This window comes from Ptychodera flava, chromosome 4, assembly GCF_041260155.1.
Source record: "Ptychodera flava strain L36383 chromosome 4, AS_Pfla_20210202, whole genome shotgun sequence".
NCBI classification, from domain to species: domain Eukaryota; kingdom Metazoa; phylum Hemichordata; class Enteropneusta; family Ptychoderidae; genus Ptychodera; species Ptychodera flava.
Window position 1 is genome coordinate 16,383,798 of NC_091931.1, and position 18,678 is coordinate 16,402,475.

At 37.7% G+C, this 18,678-nt stretch overlaps 1 protein-coding gene across 2 annotated transcripts in view; it reads left to right on the forward strand.

Annotated features, from left to right (window-relative positions):
- The first annotated feature begins 18,082 nt into the window (after positions 1-18,082).
- LOC139130436 (uncharacterized) overlaps positions 18,083-18,678 on the forward strand; it is a 5,703-nt gene continuing 5,107 nt past the window's right edge. For both annotated transcript variants that reach the window (XM_070696227.1, XM_070696228.1), the window contains exon 1: positions 18,083-18,203. In XM_070696227.1, coding sequence (XP_070552328.1) covers positions 18,152-18,203 — 52 coding nt within the window. In that variant the 5' untranslated portion in view covers positions 18,083-18,151. The remainder of the gene's footprint in view (positions 18,204-18,678) is intronic.

Genomic DNA, 18,678 nt, shown 5'->3' on the forward strand with positions numbered 1-18,678 from the left:
TGGAAATCCTAAATAGGGCATAACCATTTCGTATAATCCGAGTATTTATTTTGCTATTCCTATCAATCTATTTATTCCCATTTTTCATAATTTCCCATTACCAAAAACGGCTGATAAAATACCAGGAAATGCCAAACTTTTATGACAAGGTAGCACTTTCATTTCCTCAGATCGATGCCTTACTTACGTACACCAACAGGATCCCAACACATCTTAAAGATGAATTTGAATTCATAGGAGACGAAATTGGTTGTCTTACCGATCATCAGTGTACGGGATAAAACGGAAGGACAACCCACTCACGTGGTTTGATGAAACCCTGAAAGCAATGAAAGAAAATGGCAAATACCACGCCTTATGTCGCCAGGCCAACATCGACCACGGTATGATATCACTCTTGATTTTCATATTTTAAAAAGCAAGACTTCACTCATTTTGATTTCTGATTTAATCACACCATGTGCATATATAAACATACTGTATCCTTTAATTCCGTTTGCCTGTTCATGCGGATAAAGAAAGTCATGATGATTAAATTTATACTTTTCAACCATCCAAAGACCTTAAACACTGTTTTCTCGTATTTTCACGCATGTGATTTAAACCTGACAGAGTATATAATTATAACTTGCTTTAAATTATTATTCTGCACTCCTTTCTCAGGTCACAAGGGGAAAATTGACTATTTTTGTGAATAAACATGGACCCTACTTCCCGCGAAGACCCTGTGATTTCATTTCGTAATGTTCTAATTGAACTAAGTGAATGTAACTGTTTTCGAAAATAATTCTACAGGAAAGTAAAACCGAATTGGTATGGCATTATTAAACCATTCAAAATGCGTTTCAATATGTATCTTTATTGTAATTTGTCTAGGTTTGTCTGAATGTCTGCTTTAATACCTACTTACTCACACACATACACACCTTTTGATTAGTCAGTCAGTATGTTAACTTACAAGTCTATCCGTGTGCGGCTGTTAATAGATATATTTCATTCTTATGTATGGTTATGGCATGGTTATTGAACATATTTACAGATAAGGTTTCACCTCCTTAAAATGCCGATACTCGTACTTGAAACCTAACAGACCGGTCCAAAATACTTGGAGTAACATTACTGATAATTTGAGCATTTTGCTTAAATCAATCAATATAGGCTATCGACAAATCGACAAAAGTACAGAAAAATATGGATGGGAACCGAAGGAGGAGCAGCGTGCAAGTTTGCATCAATAGAAACATTTAGCTGTTAAACACAATCAAACACCAAAGTAGCGACATAAAAATCATTATGCATAATACTTCAATGAAATTTGAAATAGCTGTTGATGATCAGATGAAAAAGGGCAAAAATGACTTTGTGAAAACTATTTGTAGCACACGGAGTTTAGTCGGCTGAAAATATGGTTTGACCCCAAAAAAAGCTACAAAAGGTTTCTCAACAATTTTTATAGAGTCAAATATGCTTAATAACATAGTAAAAGTCTACCAAAATCTGACCACCGGAAACGTGTCATTTTCAAGATGGCGTCCAAGATGGCCGCCATATACTTCAAATGGCCATAACTACTTAAATATTAAACCTAGACTAGTGATGTCTGTGTCTACTACCATGTTTTAGTGGTCCTTGGATCAAAGTACCATATCTAGATTATAGGCAAGTGATCATAAGTCCCATAATATGCATATTTATACATGTATTAAAAATAATCACTGTCACATTCTTCGTCTGGAACATGTTGCTCATGTGGATTTTCACAATTTTCGAGGTTAGGTAGTAAAGGGAAAGCAACTCCACACATCGTTCATATTAGGGTTGTTTGCGTTTTGTGTATGAAATTGTGTATAATATAAGTGTATATCATGTTTGGCTGTTTTATGTAAAATGTTGCTTAGCCATGGCGAGACGTATCCGTAATCTACGTGTCTTGATGTTACTCCGCACTGGAGCGGAGAGACTATAGACTGCGACCTAGTTGACATGATGATATAATGAAGTATTCGCCCCGAAATTGAAAGACTTAAACTTTTGCTAAAACTTCCATTAAGAAACCTTTGAACCATTCCCTTTCAAAATCAGTAATTAAAATCAGGGGTCACCGTGCAAAATTTGAAGTATTTATCAACAATTGATATTCAAAATGATCACAAAACATGTGTTAACTCAACTGGGAAAAATTTAGTTCTCTTTTTTCACAACAATATACCATTGATAACTTTATTTATTCGTTGAACTTCAAAACTAATTTTGCGTGCGATAAAAATGCTGTACGGAACGCCCGTTCCGTAATATTTACCGTTTCAAGACGCCCGCACCCCTACGGCTTCATCTGCGCGTTCACTATTTAACGGTTTCAAGGGATTCGTCGGACGAGTGCCAGAATGTCTCGCGCTCTGTACGTCTAGTGCATCAGAAGCGCGTTCAAGATAGCGTTCAACACTTGCGCTATAAATCAACACACACAACTGTCGACATTGCATGAAAACGGTCAACACTTTGCCCATTTGATGCCTTGTCACGAATGTCAGATGTATAGTAATAAAGTTATCACGAAAATATCGTAAAGGATGCACTCGGACATTGGATATGCTGCGCTAATGTCGGTATTTTTATAATAAGCTCAATGTACTATTGTTACACTAAAGCCCCATATTGTCTCTTTCAATTTTTCACCGCGTATGTATTTTCGACCATGTATTTGCAAATTGGGTTTTCTACATATGGCAGTGACCTTAGACACAGTGAGGCAGTCATCTGTTGGTCACAAGACAAATGATCTTTACCGTACCAATAAATCGATCGATGGCGTATAGGGTCAAAGCGCTAACCAATGCTAATAACACACACCCTTACCGTGGCTCTGGCCACTCAGCTGGCAGGACTTAAACATTGCATAGACTGTTGAAGGATTCTCCTCAGTATGTTCCGTCTGCCATACATTGTGTATGTTCATATCGTCTTTTCTGCATTCGGTTAGTTGCAATTCGCTACAAATTTGAAGTCTCTGTCAAAGGCTTCATTTACTTTACCGTCGAATTAATTAGACAGGTACCTCAATGGCTATGGAGCACCGTCTTGTAGAATTTTACTCATTATTTATTTCAACCATTACATAGTCTCTGGTAGTCTATAAGTGTTGTCATTTAAAAGAAGGTGTTCGTTGAGTATGATACGGGTAAATACTGGGATGGCCACAGTATTAGCATAACATCTCTGCCAGATTCGAACTCGTAACCTGTTGTCCCAACAAGAAAGCAGACACGCCAACCATGGGCAGAATAGTGCTTACAGGTCAAAGCGAGATAAGGTGACCGTATACCGTGAATAGAGAGAAAACCGATGACCTTACTACGACGTGTGCTGAATTTGCAAGAAAATGCGATTATAAATGGCTCAATGATCACATGACCTGCCCATATGTAAAAACCATTATTGTGCGATGTCATATCTAGCAACTTTGGCATAAGGCCCTGAACACACTAAAATGGGTTTACCTTAGAAAGTACTGAAGTTATGATAATAATGCGATAACAATCAATTAGAAATATAGGGGAAAGTCACTTTCATATCTCTACCCATCTACCTATTCATCTGATCTCTCTCTTCTCTCTCTCTCTTCTCTCTCTCTCTCTCTCTCTCTCTCTCTCTCTCTTCTCTCTCTCTCTCTCTCTCTCTCTCTCTCTCTCTCGTCACTGACTCGCTTTGCAGGTGGCCAATGTTTAAACTCAATCAGTGATTATGTACTCTCGGACAGTGGCATCGACAGCAGCAGATTTGAAACATTCGCCCCAGACAGAGTCCCAATTCAAATGATGCGTGCATTTATCGCTCGTCATTTCAGTGAGGTGAGAGTTAGGGGCTATTGCCTCTTGACGTACGTTCAAGTACTTGACGATCACGTCAGTTTTCTATGATTCTAATTATATGAATATGGAGAATCCGAAAAGAACAAACGCCAAATAAAGTATAGAATGATTCATTGATGTTAAACAGAAATATTTATTTCTCTTGCATTCAACCTCATAACCTGTAAACCTATAAACGTATACCTCATAACCATAAACCTATAAGTCCCCGGACGGTGTCCGTGGGGACTAAAAGAGACAAAGCATGCATGTTTGCGTGCCTGCATGCGTGCGTGCGTACACATATATACATACATACATACATACATACATACATACATACATACATACATACATACATACATAAATACACACACACATACATACATACATACATACATACATACATACATACATACATACATACATACATACATACATACATACATACATACATACATACATACATACATACATACATTCTTTTTTATATTACTATTTCCAATGACAAAATGAATGCTGTTACAATTGTTACAGAGAGAATTGTTTGATCATCAAAGTATTCGTTACCAAGGTGATGACTTTTCCATAGATTGATACCATTTAGCGTAATGGGACACCACTTTGGAGAGAGGATGCTAAATGACCTAGAAAAGAAGAAAGAAGAGGAGAGGGTATATACCATAGCAACGTTTCTTGGCTGCGATTGTATGTATGAGTACATGTACGTATTTTGCACAGGAAGAAGTGTGCAACTCATGTTGTCATTGAATTGTATATGTATTATTTATCAGTCGCCCATTATTAGGGCACCATTGTCATAATGAAGGCATTTCGATTAAATTTGTTTCGATGCAATGGATCTGATGTGATCTCTTGACTATTTATACAAATTGTACACACCATAGTCATGCAATGCTGGTGTATAGAATATAAACAGTGCATATTATATCAAAGCAGTTATGTCTAGACAGCTTTATTCAAACCCATAATGGTGGCACAGGGCAACTATATATTGGATAATATTATAGAAATGGTGGTGAAAACAACATGCTTCATTACAGCAAGTAATTATTGTCTAGGCAATAGTTCCAACTTTCACCTAAGCCGCACATTTAAAACTTGAAGTGATGTTTTTTCATTGTATAGAATCATCCAAATTCATTCCTTCCATCATATAATTCTAATTCCTTCTCTGCAGAGACGAAGACGGCAAATACCGGGGCTTCCATGTTGATTTGCTTAACGCTGGTAAGTCAGACAATGAAACTATCTCCGATATGGTAGAAACATTATGATGCGTCACTGTCACATTGAAGAAATAAAGAAAACAACTGTCAAAAATGCATTTTCTTGTTACACAGAGGACATAAGAAATGCTTTTTACATTAGTAGATGCTTACCGGCGTTATTCTGTGAATTTTTGATAAAAATGCGCTTGCTTCACAAAGCCGTACATAATTAAATCTTTTTGTTTAAGTCTGTAGAGAAGCTGGCAAGAAGTGTGTGAATCAGGTTTTGCCTCAAAGTGCATGTCTTACCCTTAGAAGTGGTGAAATTCCCCACGCCGGCCCAAGTGAGGTGGAGCGAGGAACAGCTTAGTGGCACGTTGAATACTGCATCGTGTCTACAGACCGTTGTTTCACAAAAGTCATCCGTCAATCTGTGATCCGGTTACGCAAAATGATTATACCAAGAAACACAGTTGCTAAACCCGTATAGTTACAGTTTGCAGTTTTAACGCATGAAAGAATGATTATTCACTTCTTGTTCAAAGTCATTGTGATACAGTGAATCATACAAATAGTGAGACTGGTTTAGTTCATTTTAAGGTATACAGTTACCTGTAATCTAAATATGCCAATATATGGTCAAAGGGGCGTTCCTTTGTATTCAAAATGCCAATGTGACGGAGTATTTTAAAATGCGGCCACCCGCTTAAAATCTGTGATTTATTAGATTTTCTCTTTCCATCTTAACTGTGGCAAAATAGGAACAATTGACAGTATACCATTAAACACATTATGGTGTCTAACTACCGTGACCTTCTTAACACAGCTTTAATTTGAATAATGCTTCTTCAGCGATTTATTTTGCCTTTAAAGTGTCCTTGCTCTCAATTCAACCTTTTTTTCCAATATTGCAATCCATCTGTAACATTTCACCTTCGGCAATGCCGACATATTTTGAAGCCATACTGGGGAAGAAGATTGATATATGCCTCGGATGGAGTAAGACCTCCGCTAGAACCCTCTCAGTAGACTTCACAGAACCTTATGTAAGGTTCGAAACTGAAGTCCAATTCGTGGTGAAATCTCGAAATCCAAATAATTTTGATCCAAATCGGAAAGTTACGAAAAATGTGTTTCTTACCTTTAAGGGGAATGTCTGACTTTGGAAAGCTATGAAGTGGGAAAAATGGCTCCGACCAGTCCAACTCTTCATTTCCATGCCGTCAGTGTCTGTCTAAATTAATTGTTAAAACTTTAATCTTTTCACATCAGTAAGAGTTCGATGCGTCAAAATCTGTAGAGCTTGGAATATCTCATCTGTCATAGTATATTTTAGTAAATCTTATTTCTTGTAACCTCACTTATAACGATAAATGAGGTTGCAGAGAAGAAAGGTCACTGATGATTGCAACTTACGAGGGTTTTTTACAACCAAGGTTCCCTAAAAATGTGCGCTATCACGCAGATACTTATCCCTGTCTAACATATAGATTTGTCATTTCTACAAATATGCGTAACCAATTTCAACTTTTGAGCTTTGTATTATAATACTCTGTCATGCGATTGTTTACACATGTAGGTTTTGAAGACGGCTATTTCACGGACAAAATCTGCCTGCTACATGCCAGAGATCGAATCGTTGGAGTCGATACCATGCAACCGCACCAAGAGGTGTACAAGAAAAACTTTGAAATTCTGTTGGACGACGTCAGACACGACAGGGTAAATACAAAAAATGAATCAAAGACATGAATGAAGTATGAAGATGACAGACGGACGAGTCAAAGAATGATTAATAAACAGTCCAGTGCATGAAGAGAGTGAGGCGACATATATTTAATCACTGACTTCAAGTCGTATTATTTAGATTACGAGTTGTTTTCATTATTTCTGGGATAATAATGAGAATATGGAAATCCAGAGTCAAATTCATTTCATTTTGTTCAATAAGTATATTTATTTTGCTGTTCGCATCAATCTCTTTACAAAGTTATCAATCGCAATAGTGATAGTCAGTTAAAATCGCAGGTACATACACTCAAATTATGATACGGACACATAGATTGCATGACACACTTTGATGTGTTTTCAGATTGATGCCTTCTTTGCGGTCAGCGGAAGAATCGCGCCATATCTTAAAGATGAATTTGAATTCATAGGAGACGACGTCGGCTGTGTTACTGAAAAATCCTTTCACGGGATAAAACGGACGGACAACCCACTCACGTGGTTTGGTTCGATGAAACCCTGAAAGCAATGAAAGAAAATGGCAAATACCACGCCTTATGTCACCAGGGCAACATCGACCACGGTATGATATAGCTCTCACAACTGCATTCCTGATTTTCGCATGTGGGAAAAGAGCAAGACTTCACCTTCAATCATTTGCATTGTAAATTACTAGCAATCATACCCATCCGTAATTCAAAAATTATTGATCAAAAGTCGAATTACACAGTTATTGCGTAGGACAAACACAGCACAGCACAACATGACCATGAACAAAGCACCGGCATTCATACCAATGAAATTTGTGAAAGAAAGACATGTTGACCTCTAGCAAACAACCAAGAAGTGATGTCACGTGTTTCGAAAGGGCAAGCACATCCAGGCCCACTTGTGGGACCAGCGACATATCAAAGTATATTAAATCAACATAGGAAATAAATGGCCACTGTCTACACACTGATGTCACTGATGCCATCATTAATCATCTGTTATAATTTTCAATAAGCCTATGACACCTACCAAAAAACCTTGAATGTTGAGTCAAGCCTGTGTATTGTGTAACCTTGATTTCTGAGGTTTAAAGAGGTGTGACATGTATCTGTGTAAAATCTTAAAATACGCTTGAATTCTCTGTCTGATTGCGAAAAACTTAATCACACACAAACGCATGTCAGCATAGTGTATCTTTCATTTACTTTATTTCCTCGGGTCAAAAAGTAACCTTAGATAGTAAATGCCTCGAAAGTGAACGACTTAAACTCTGACTTAAACTTTCCTTGATGAAACTTCAACAAAATACAGAATAAAAATTAGGAGTGACAGTGTAAAATTTGGTACTAGAGAAACAAATTACCTGAAATTTAACGATATTTGAAATTAAAAATGGCGGCCATCACCGTGTTGACTCTATTGGGAAAAATAAAATTTTGATTTTCAAAAATCAGACAACATTTTCTTACTCAAGAAACTTGACAATGGCTCCTCTCACGTGATAGATCAGAAAAGAATTGTGAAAATGTGAGAGGCTAAACATTAGTCCCCGAGGGACATTCTACCTTAATTCATATATTTCAATTATCAAAACAACGTAAACACTTTTTGTGAATTTTTCACACATGTAATTCAAACTGAAGAGTAGTTACTGATAACTGATTTTAAATTATTATTCTTCATTTTTCTCTCAGGTCACAAGGGGAACATTGACTGTTCGGTTGAATTAACAAGAATCCTACGTCGCTTGATGACCTTTAATTTCATTTCGTGATTGTCTCGTTTAAAAAAGTGAGTGTAACATTTCATGAATTTTTTTTTCAGGATAAGAAAACCGAATTTGTATTGCATTATTAAACCACTCAAAAGCGTGTCAATTTGTACCTTTTTTGCTTTCCGTCTAGGTCGGTCTGTATGTCTCTTTTAATACCTACCTACTCACACATACACATCTTCCTACCTGGCAATCAATCTGCTCACTTACTAGTCCACCCGTCCCTGTGACTGTTAATAAGTATGTTTCATTCTTGTGTATGTTTTTTGAATATTTACAGATAAACAGTTTCAGCTCCTTAAATGTCTTTGCTCATAAAATCCAAAAGACCGGTCCAAAATACTTGAAGTACCAGTATCCCTCATCTTATTACCGATAATGTGAGCATTTCACAACTTGAGGAGGACGTATGATATACTCTTGGCAGGTGCAACCACACGTGAATATGATAATTGTCGTATCTGGCAGTGTTCTACCTTCGGAATGGATAAACGTGCGATGCAATTATGCGACCAAAATGTACTTGCTGATACAGTTGAATTTTGTTGAAGCCTCGGCAATTCTTGCTCTGCTGTAACATTTAAATGAATTCCCAAACTGTTATTTAGAAGTCCTACCCAGATATGACGGATATGTGAATTTGTCGACAGTTGGTTTTTCAACTAATGCCCAATGAAATGCTGACTGTCACATACACATCTCTACACCGTCAAGATTTTAAGTGACCATTAATGCGTTTGTACCGAACATATGTTGCTCTATCACTGAAATGATGATAATTATGAACATGCAATGGGATTTGCGATGTTTAAATCCTGCCAGACGAGTGGCTAAAGTCACGGTGTATGTTCTCAACCAGAAGACCAGAACTTTGAATCTTGAACGTTAACAAATACCCTTACCATGTGATTGACAACATGAGAAATGATATCGCCCGCCTCGCGCAGCTCGGTTATTATTTCAGCGTATATGGTAACATAACGACAGAAGTCATATGTCCCCCAACTCACCAAACATCCTCGTGTGCCGTTTACAAGCTCTTACTATACTGCACAGGCCAAGAGAATAAAATGTTTTCAGTCTAATAATTGACGAATCTGTGGCTAAACTGCCATAAAACTCTAAAATATAGCAGGTTTGGTAAAGTAATGAAGTCTGCAAAGTAGCATAAAGTTCGAAACAGCAAGTTTAACGTGGAAATCAACTTCTTTCCCTATTTTCGTGATTTGTTGCAACCATTTTGAAAACATTTCTAAATTCTCACATTTCCACATGGCATGACCTAAACCCACGTGAGGCTGTCATCAGTTGGTCACAAGATACAATCAATTACGCATAGGCTCACAGCGGTTACCAACGAGTTAAATTTATCGCGATATACACAGTTGAAGGATCTCTCTCAGCATGGTTCGTCTAGCATGTATTGTGTATGTGACTATCGTCTTTTTTGCATTCGGTAAGTTGAACTTCGCTACAAAGTTGAAGTCTCTGTCACAGACTTCATTTACTGGTATTTCGTGGTACTCTACCTTCGCATTGCTTGACAGGTACCTCAACGGACGGTCATGGAACACCGTCTTGTAGATTTGCTTATCATTTATTTTAACCATAACATAAGTAGATAAGTCTTGTCATTTAAAAGAGCGTGTACGTCGAGTATGAATCGGCTAAGTAAAATCACTTGGATGGCCACTGGTTGAACAATGACATGTCTGCCACATTCGAACTCGTGACCTAGGGACTGGTCAGTTTTTTCAGCCTTGGGGCCGATGTATCCATGGGTGTCACCCTATTATTGGCTTGGGTAATAAAGGGGCACTACGTTTTGAAATGCTCAATAATTGGGGGGGGGGGTATGTAAGCGGTAAGATTCCCGGCTCATAATTGCATAAAATGCATCATACCAGCCGCGAATTGCATCATTCAGTTCTATTTTCGACGCTTTAACTTTTATATATCAGAGATATACATCAGAAATATCTCGCAGTGGATGTCTGCAAATTCAAAGTCTTTTTACAAACCGTTATAATACCACGAATTGTATCATTCAGTTTCGGCTTTCCTATGCTACAACAGACATGTCAACAATGTCACCAAAACAGAATGACGGAATGTTCAAAATATAACTGATACTGTTTTACCCTTGGCTCAAGTGGCGTCACCCTGTTTCCAAAGCTGGAATAGGGGGGTCACCCTGTTTTTGTTGCTTCCAAGGGGGATCAGCCACTATTTGAATATCCGCGAAAAATTATCCACCGCCCCACCCCCTGGCCAAAGAAACTGACAAGCCCTCTACTATATCATATCAGAAAGCAAACACGCGAACCGTGAGCAGAATAGTGACGAAAGGTCAAGATAAAAATGCGAGACGTCGACTCTATATGGTGAACAGGTTGAAAATGTTGCTCACTTGGTCATGACGGTCTTTTACATACGTGTAGGTAAACAGAAATTAAACCAAAAACTTTTACTTCAACAGGTGTTTCCTTTACGAGGGAATATGATTATTAATAGCTCAACGATCGTGTGACCTTTCATATTTTAACACTCTTACATTAGATGTTATATCTATTATATGTGGCATGTGGCCCTTAAAGTGATGGGTGAGAAAGCACTAAAATTATGAAAATGAAAGGACTACAGTCAATGAGAAATAGAAGGACAAGAAACCTTTATATCTTCCTTTTCATCTAGGTACATCTCTCTCTCTCTCTCTCTCTCTCTCCTCTCTCTCTCTCTTCTCTCTCTCTCTCTCTCTCTCTCTCTCTCTCTCTCTCTCTCTCTCTCTTCTCTTTCGAACATTCGAATGCAGGTGGCAAATGTTTCGACATCCTCGAATTCAATGATAAGCTCTTTGACAATGCCATTGAGATGAATCGAGTTTTGGACCCGACAGTGCTTTTACCTCCTGGATACGTATGATTATGAAATTACCTCAGTTCAGTAAGTGAGGCCTTGATAGTGGGGAATTTAATTTTGAATTTTTCGGCCAAATTTTGAATTATTTTGAAATATTCGTGAATATTCGACCGACGATTACTCTATCAATAATATGCATGTGAAGGTACAGTGCTATCACTAAGTCATAATTACACATTGTAGGTTTCATCGGTCTATGCAAAATCATATGCATCAAGTCATCCGTTGTTCCTTTATCATGCAGAAACACAGACAATTTCTTTCTGTTTTGTATAGTTCCTTGTTCCAAACGGGCGACAGTCATGCACTACTGAGAATAGGTGAGAGATTTTATGGGCTTCATAAATAGAAAGGAACGTAGACGGCTATTTAGCCATGAATAGATAAAGATGGATAGATTGATAGACATATAGATACTAGTATATAGACGGATACATAAATTAGCCAATCCATCGATCCATCCACTTCATATACGCAAGCACGCATGCACATGCATGCATGCATACATAGATAGATAAATAGATACATTAATATATAGATACCTAGTATATACCTACCTACTTACCTACCAGCCTACCTACCTACATACCTACGTACCTACATACCTACCTACCTACCTACCAACTCTACCTACCTACCTACCTACTACCTACCTACCTACCTACTACATACATACATACATACATACATACATACATACATACATACATACATACATACATACATACATACATACATACATACATACATACATACATACATACATACATTCCTTTTTATATTATTATTTCCAATGACAAAATGAATGCTGTTACAATTGTTACAGAGAGAGTTGTCTGATCATCAAAGTATTCGTTACCAAGGTGATGACCTTCTCCACAGATTGATGCATTTAGCATGATGGGACACCACTTTGGAGAGAGGATGCTAAATGACCTAGAAAAGAAAAAAGAAGAGGAGAGGGTATATACCATAGCAACGTTTCTTGGCTGCTGCGATTGTATGTATGAGTACATGTACGTATTTTGCACAGGAAGAAGTGTGAAAATCATGTTGTCATTGAATTGTACATGTATTGTTTATCAGTCACCCATTATTAGAGCACCATTGTCATAATGAAGGCATTTCGATTAAATTGGTTTCGATGCAATGGATCTGATGTGATGGCTTGACTATTTATACAAATTGTATACACAATAGTCATGCAATGCTGGTGTATAGAATATAAACAGTGCATATTATATCAAAGCAGTTATGTCTACACAGTTTTATTCAAAACCACAATGGTGGGCACAGGGCAACTATATATTGGATAATATTATGGAAATGGTGGTTGGAAACAACTTATGCTTCATCACAGCAAGTAATTATTGTCTAGGCAATAGTTCCAACTTTCACCTATGCCACACATTTAAAACTTGAAGTAATGTTTTTTCAGTGTATAGAATCATTCAAATTCATTCCTTCCAATCATATAATTCTTATCCCTTCTCTGCAGAGACGAAGACGGCATATACCGGGGCTTCCATGTTGATTTGCTTAATGCTGGTACGTCAGACAATGAAACTATCTCCGATATGATAGAACCATTATTATGCGTCACTATCACATTAAAAAAATAAAGAAAACAAGTGTCAAAAATGCATTTTCTCGTTACACAGAGGACATAAGAAATGGTTTTTACAACTAGTAAATGCCTACTGTCGTTAGTCTGTAAATGTTTGATAACAATGAGCTTGCATCACTAAGTCGTACATAATTACATCTTTTTGTTTAAGTTTGTAGAGAAGCTGGCAAGAAGTGTGTGAATCAGGTTGTGCCCCAAAGTGCATGTCTTACCCATAGAAGTGGTGAAATTCCCCACGCCGGCTCAGGTAAGGTGGAGCGAGGAACAGCTCTAGGGGCACATTCAATACTTCATCGTGTCTACAGATCGTTGTTTCACAAAAGTCGTCCGTCAATCTGTGATCCGATTACGCAAAATGATTATACCAAGAAACACAGTTGCAAAAACTTGTATAGTTACAGTTTGCAGTGTTCTTTACACCGCGTGAAAGAATGATTATACACACCCTATTCAATGTCATTGTGGATACATTGAATCACACAAATAGTGAGATTGATTTAGTTCATTTAAACACATTATGGCGTCTAACTGACGTGACCTTCCTAAACACAGCTTTAATTTTGATAATGCTTCTTCAGTGATTTATTTTACCTTTAAAGTGTTCTTGCTCTCAATTCAACCTTTCTTTCCAATATTGCAATCCATCTGTAACATTTCACCTTCGGCAATGCCGACATATTTTAAAGCCATACTGGGGAAGCAGATTGATATATGCCTCGGATGGAGTAAGACCTCTGCTAGAGCCCTCTCGGTGGACTTCACAGAACCTTTTGTAAGGTTCGAAACTGAAGTCTTATTCGTGGTGAAATCTGGAAATCCAAACAATTTTGATCCAAATGACATCAGAGGGAAGAAAATCGGTAAGTTACAAAATATGTATTTCTTACTTTTAGGGGCATCGTTTGACTTTGGAAAGCTGTGAAGTGGCATAAATGGCTCCGACCAGTTCAGCTCTTTATTTCCATGGCGTCAGTGTCTGTCTAAATTATCTGTTAAAACTTTAATATCGTCACATCAGTAAGAGTTTGATACATCAAAATCTGTAGAGCTGGGAAATAGCTCATCTGTCATCGTATATTTTGAAAACCTCATTTCCTTCTAACCTCACTTATAACGGTAAATGAGGTTGCAGAGAAGAAAGGTCACTGATGATTGCAACTTACGAGGGTTTTTTACAACCAAGGTTCCCTAAAAGTGTGCGCCATCACGCAGATACTTATCCCTGTCTAACATATAGATTTGTCATTTCTACAAATATGCGTAACCAATTTCAACTTTTGAGCTTTGTATTATAATACTCTGTCATGCGATTGTTTACATATGTAGGTTTTGAAGACGGCTATTTCACGGACAAAATCTGCCTGCTACATGCCAGACATCGAATCGTTGGAGTCGATACCATGCAACCGCACCAAGAGGTGTACAAGGACAACTTTAAAATTCTGTTGGAGGACGTCAGACACGACAGGGTAAATACAAAACAATGACGAGTCAAGGAATGATTAATAAACAGTCCAGTGCATGAGGTGACTGAGGAGACATATCTTTAATCACTGACTTCAAGTCCGTAATATTTATATGACGAATTGTTTTCATTATTCCTGGATAATTAGAATATGGAAATCTAGAGTCAAATTCATTTCATTCTGTTCAATAAGTATATTTATTTTGCTGTTCGCATCAATCTCTTTACAAAATTATCCATCGCAATAGTAATAGTCTGTTAAAATCGCAGGGACATACACTCAAATTATGATAAGGTCACATAAATTGCATGACACACTTTGATGTGTTTTCAGATTGATGCCTTCTTTGCGATCAGCGGAAGAATCGCGCCACATCTTAAAGATGAATTTGAATTCATAGGAGACGACGTCGGCTGTGTTACCGAAAAATCCTTTCACGGGATAAAACGGAAGGACAACCCACTCACGTGGTTCGATGAAACCCTGAAAGCAATGAAAGAAAATGGCAAATACCACGCCTTATGTCACCAGGCCAACATCGACCATGGTATGGTATCGCTCTCATCACTGCATTCTTGATTTTCTCATGTGTGAAAATAGCAAGACCTATACCTTCACTCATTTTCATTGTAAATTAGTAGCAATCATATCCATCCGCAATTCAAAAGCATAGATCAAAAGTCGAATTACACAGTAATTGCGTAGGACAAACATAACACAGCACAGCGCAACGAGACCATGAACAAAGCACCTACATGAATACCAGTGAAGTTGTGAAAGAAAGACATATGGGCCTCTAGAAAACAACCGAGAAGTGATGTCACGTGTTTCGAAAGGGCAAGCACATCCAGCCCCACTTGTGGGACCCGCGAAATATCAAAGCATAATAAGTCAAAATAGGAAGTACATGGTCACAGCCTACACACTGATGTCACCGATGCCATCATTAATAATCTGTCTGAGGGACATATCATACTTGTCAATAAGCCTATGACACCTGCCAAAAAAGCTTTAATGTTTAGGCAAGCCTGTATCGTGTGTAACGTTGATTTATACGCTTGGAAGAGAGATGACCATATCTCTGTGCAAAATCAGTAAAGTATTTTTGAAGTCCGCGTTTGATGGTGAAAAACTTAATCACAAAAAACGCGTATCAACATACTGTATCTTTCATTTACTTTATTCCATTGGGTCATAAAAGAAACTTAAGATACTTCATTCCTCGAAAGTGAACGACTTGTTCAAACTTTTCTCGATGAAACTTTCAACCAAATAAAGAATAAACATTAGGAGTCACTGTGTAAAGTTTAGTAGGCCTACTAGACAAACAAATTACCTGACAATGGCTGCCATCACCATGTTGACTTTATTGGGAAAAATCATATTTTCGATTTTCAAAATTAAGCATATATTTCTTCATCAAAGAACTTGACAATGACTTCTCTCAAGTGATAGATCAGACAATGTGAAAATGTGAAAATGTTAACATGTGAGAATATGAATATTGTCCCCGAGCACATTCTACCTTAGTTCGAACATTTCAATCATCAAAAGAAGTTAAACATACTTTTCGTTAATTTTTCAGACATGTATTTTAAACTGGAGAGTATCCAATTCATAACTTGTTTTAAATTATTATTGTTCATTTTTCTCTCAGGTCACAAGGGGAAAATTGACTGCTCGACTGAATAAACAAGGACCCTACTTCACTTGATGATCCTTTAATTTCATTTCGTAATGTTCTCGTTTAAAAAATTGAGTGTAACATTTCTTGTAAAATTTCTTCAGGAAAGTAAAACCAAAACGGTATCGCATTATTAAACCACTCAAAAGCGTGCCAATCTGTACCGTTCTTTCTTTCTGCCTAGGTCGGTCTGTATGTCTCTTTTGATACCTACCTACTCACAAATACAGACCTTCCTACCTGTCAATCAATCTGTTCACTTACTAATCCACCCGTCCATCCGCCTGTGACTCTTAATAAGTATCTTTTATTCTTGTGTAATAAATGGTCAGTGAATATATTTACAGATAAATAGTTTCACCTCCTTAAAATGCCTCTGCTCATGAAGCCCAGTAGACCGGTCCAAAGAACTTGAAGTACCGGTATCCCTGATCTTATTACCGATACTTTGAGCATTTCACAACTTGAGTAGGACGTATGATGATATACTATTGGCAGGTGCACCCACACTTGAATATGAAATTTGTCGTATCTGGCAGTTTTCTACCGTCTGAACGAGGTGCGATTCAATTATGCGATCAAAATGTACTTGGTGCTGCAGTTGAATTTTGTTGTAGCCTCAGCAATTCTTGCTTTGCTGTAGCACTTAAGATAGCTACATACTTATAGACACTTTCAGATTTATATTTTTTTCTCAGTTATACAAGTGTCAAACCCCAATAAAGTATATATTTTCTGAAAGCGATTTTTTTCTCCAAGTCTCCTTTCAAATTATATGGCGCGACAATTACAATTCCTTGAAAAGCACCTTAGTCTAATACCTTTAATGGTGCATCACAAAAAACAAAGGCATATGAAGGACTTACCGGTGACGCATTTGAAGGGCATTGCCAAGGCTTGTCAATGCACGAATTTCAACCGGAAATCGTACAGCGTGTTCGCCAAAGGGAGGAAAAACGGATTTTTGGAACGTTCAGCAAAACACTTGTCACGTGACTATTATGCAAATACTGACTATATTCTGTGATTGGACGGATGTGATGTAGCTACCTTAAATGGATTTCCGAATTATTATTTAGAATTTCTACCCAGATATGACAGATATCTGAATTTATTGTCTACAATCGTTTTTCAACCAATGCCCAATGAAAGGTTGACTCGCACATATACATCTCGACACCGTCAAGATTTTTAGTGACTATAAATGCGCTTGTACTGACATTTTGCTCTATTGCTGACATGATAATTATGAGCATGCAATGGGATTTGCAATGTTTAAATCTTGCAAGCCGAGTGGCTTAAGTTACGGTTTATGTTCTCAACCAGAAAACCGGACTTTGGATCTTGAACATTAACATATAGCCTTACCATGTGATTGACAACATGAGAAATTGTATCGCCCGCCTCGCGCAGGTCGGTTATTATTTCAGTGTATATGGTAACATAACGACAGAAGTCATATGTCCCCCCCTAACCAAACATCCTCGCGTGCCATTTACAAGCTCTTACTATACTGCACAGGCCAAGAGAATAAAATGTTTTCAGTCTAATAATTGATGAATTTGTAGCTAAACTGCCATAAAACTCTAAAATATAGCAAGTTTGGTGAAGGCATGAAGTCTGCAAAGTAGCATAGAGTTCGAAACAGCAAGTTTAACGTTGAAATCGACTTCTTTCCGTATTTTGTGATTTGTTGCAACCATTTTGAAAACATTTCTAAATTATCACCTTTCCACATGGCATGACCTAAACTCACGTGAGGCTGTCATCAGTTGGTCACAAGATAGGTATATCAATTACTCAATCGATTACGCATAGGCTCACAGCGGTTACCAACGAGTTAATTTATCGCGATCCACACAGTTGAAGGATCTCTCTCAGCATGGTTAGTCTTGCATATATTGTGTATGTGACTATCGTCTTTTTTGCATTCGGTAAGTTGAACTTCGCTGCAAAGAAGAAGTCTCTGTCACAGGCTTTGATTTACCTGGTATTTCGTGGTACTCTACCTTCGCAATGCTTGACAGGTACCTCAACGGACGGTCATGGAACACCGTCTTGTAGATTTGCTTATCATTTATTTTAACCATAACATAAGTCGGCAAGTCTTGTCATTTAAAAGAGCGTGTTCGTCGAGTATGAATCGGCTAAGTAAAATCACTTGGATGGCCACTGCTTGAACAATGACATGTCTGCCACATTCGAACTCGTGACCTAGGGACTGGTCAGTTTTTTCAGCCTTGGGGCCGATGTATCCATGGTCGTGTCGCCCTATTATTGGCTTGGGTAATAAAGGGGCACTACGTTTCGAAATGCTCAATAATTGGGGGAGGGGTACTGTAAGCGGTAAGATTCCGGCTCATAATTGCATAAAATGCATCATACCAGCCGCGAATTGCATCATTCAGT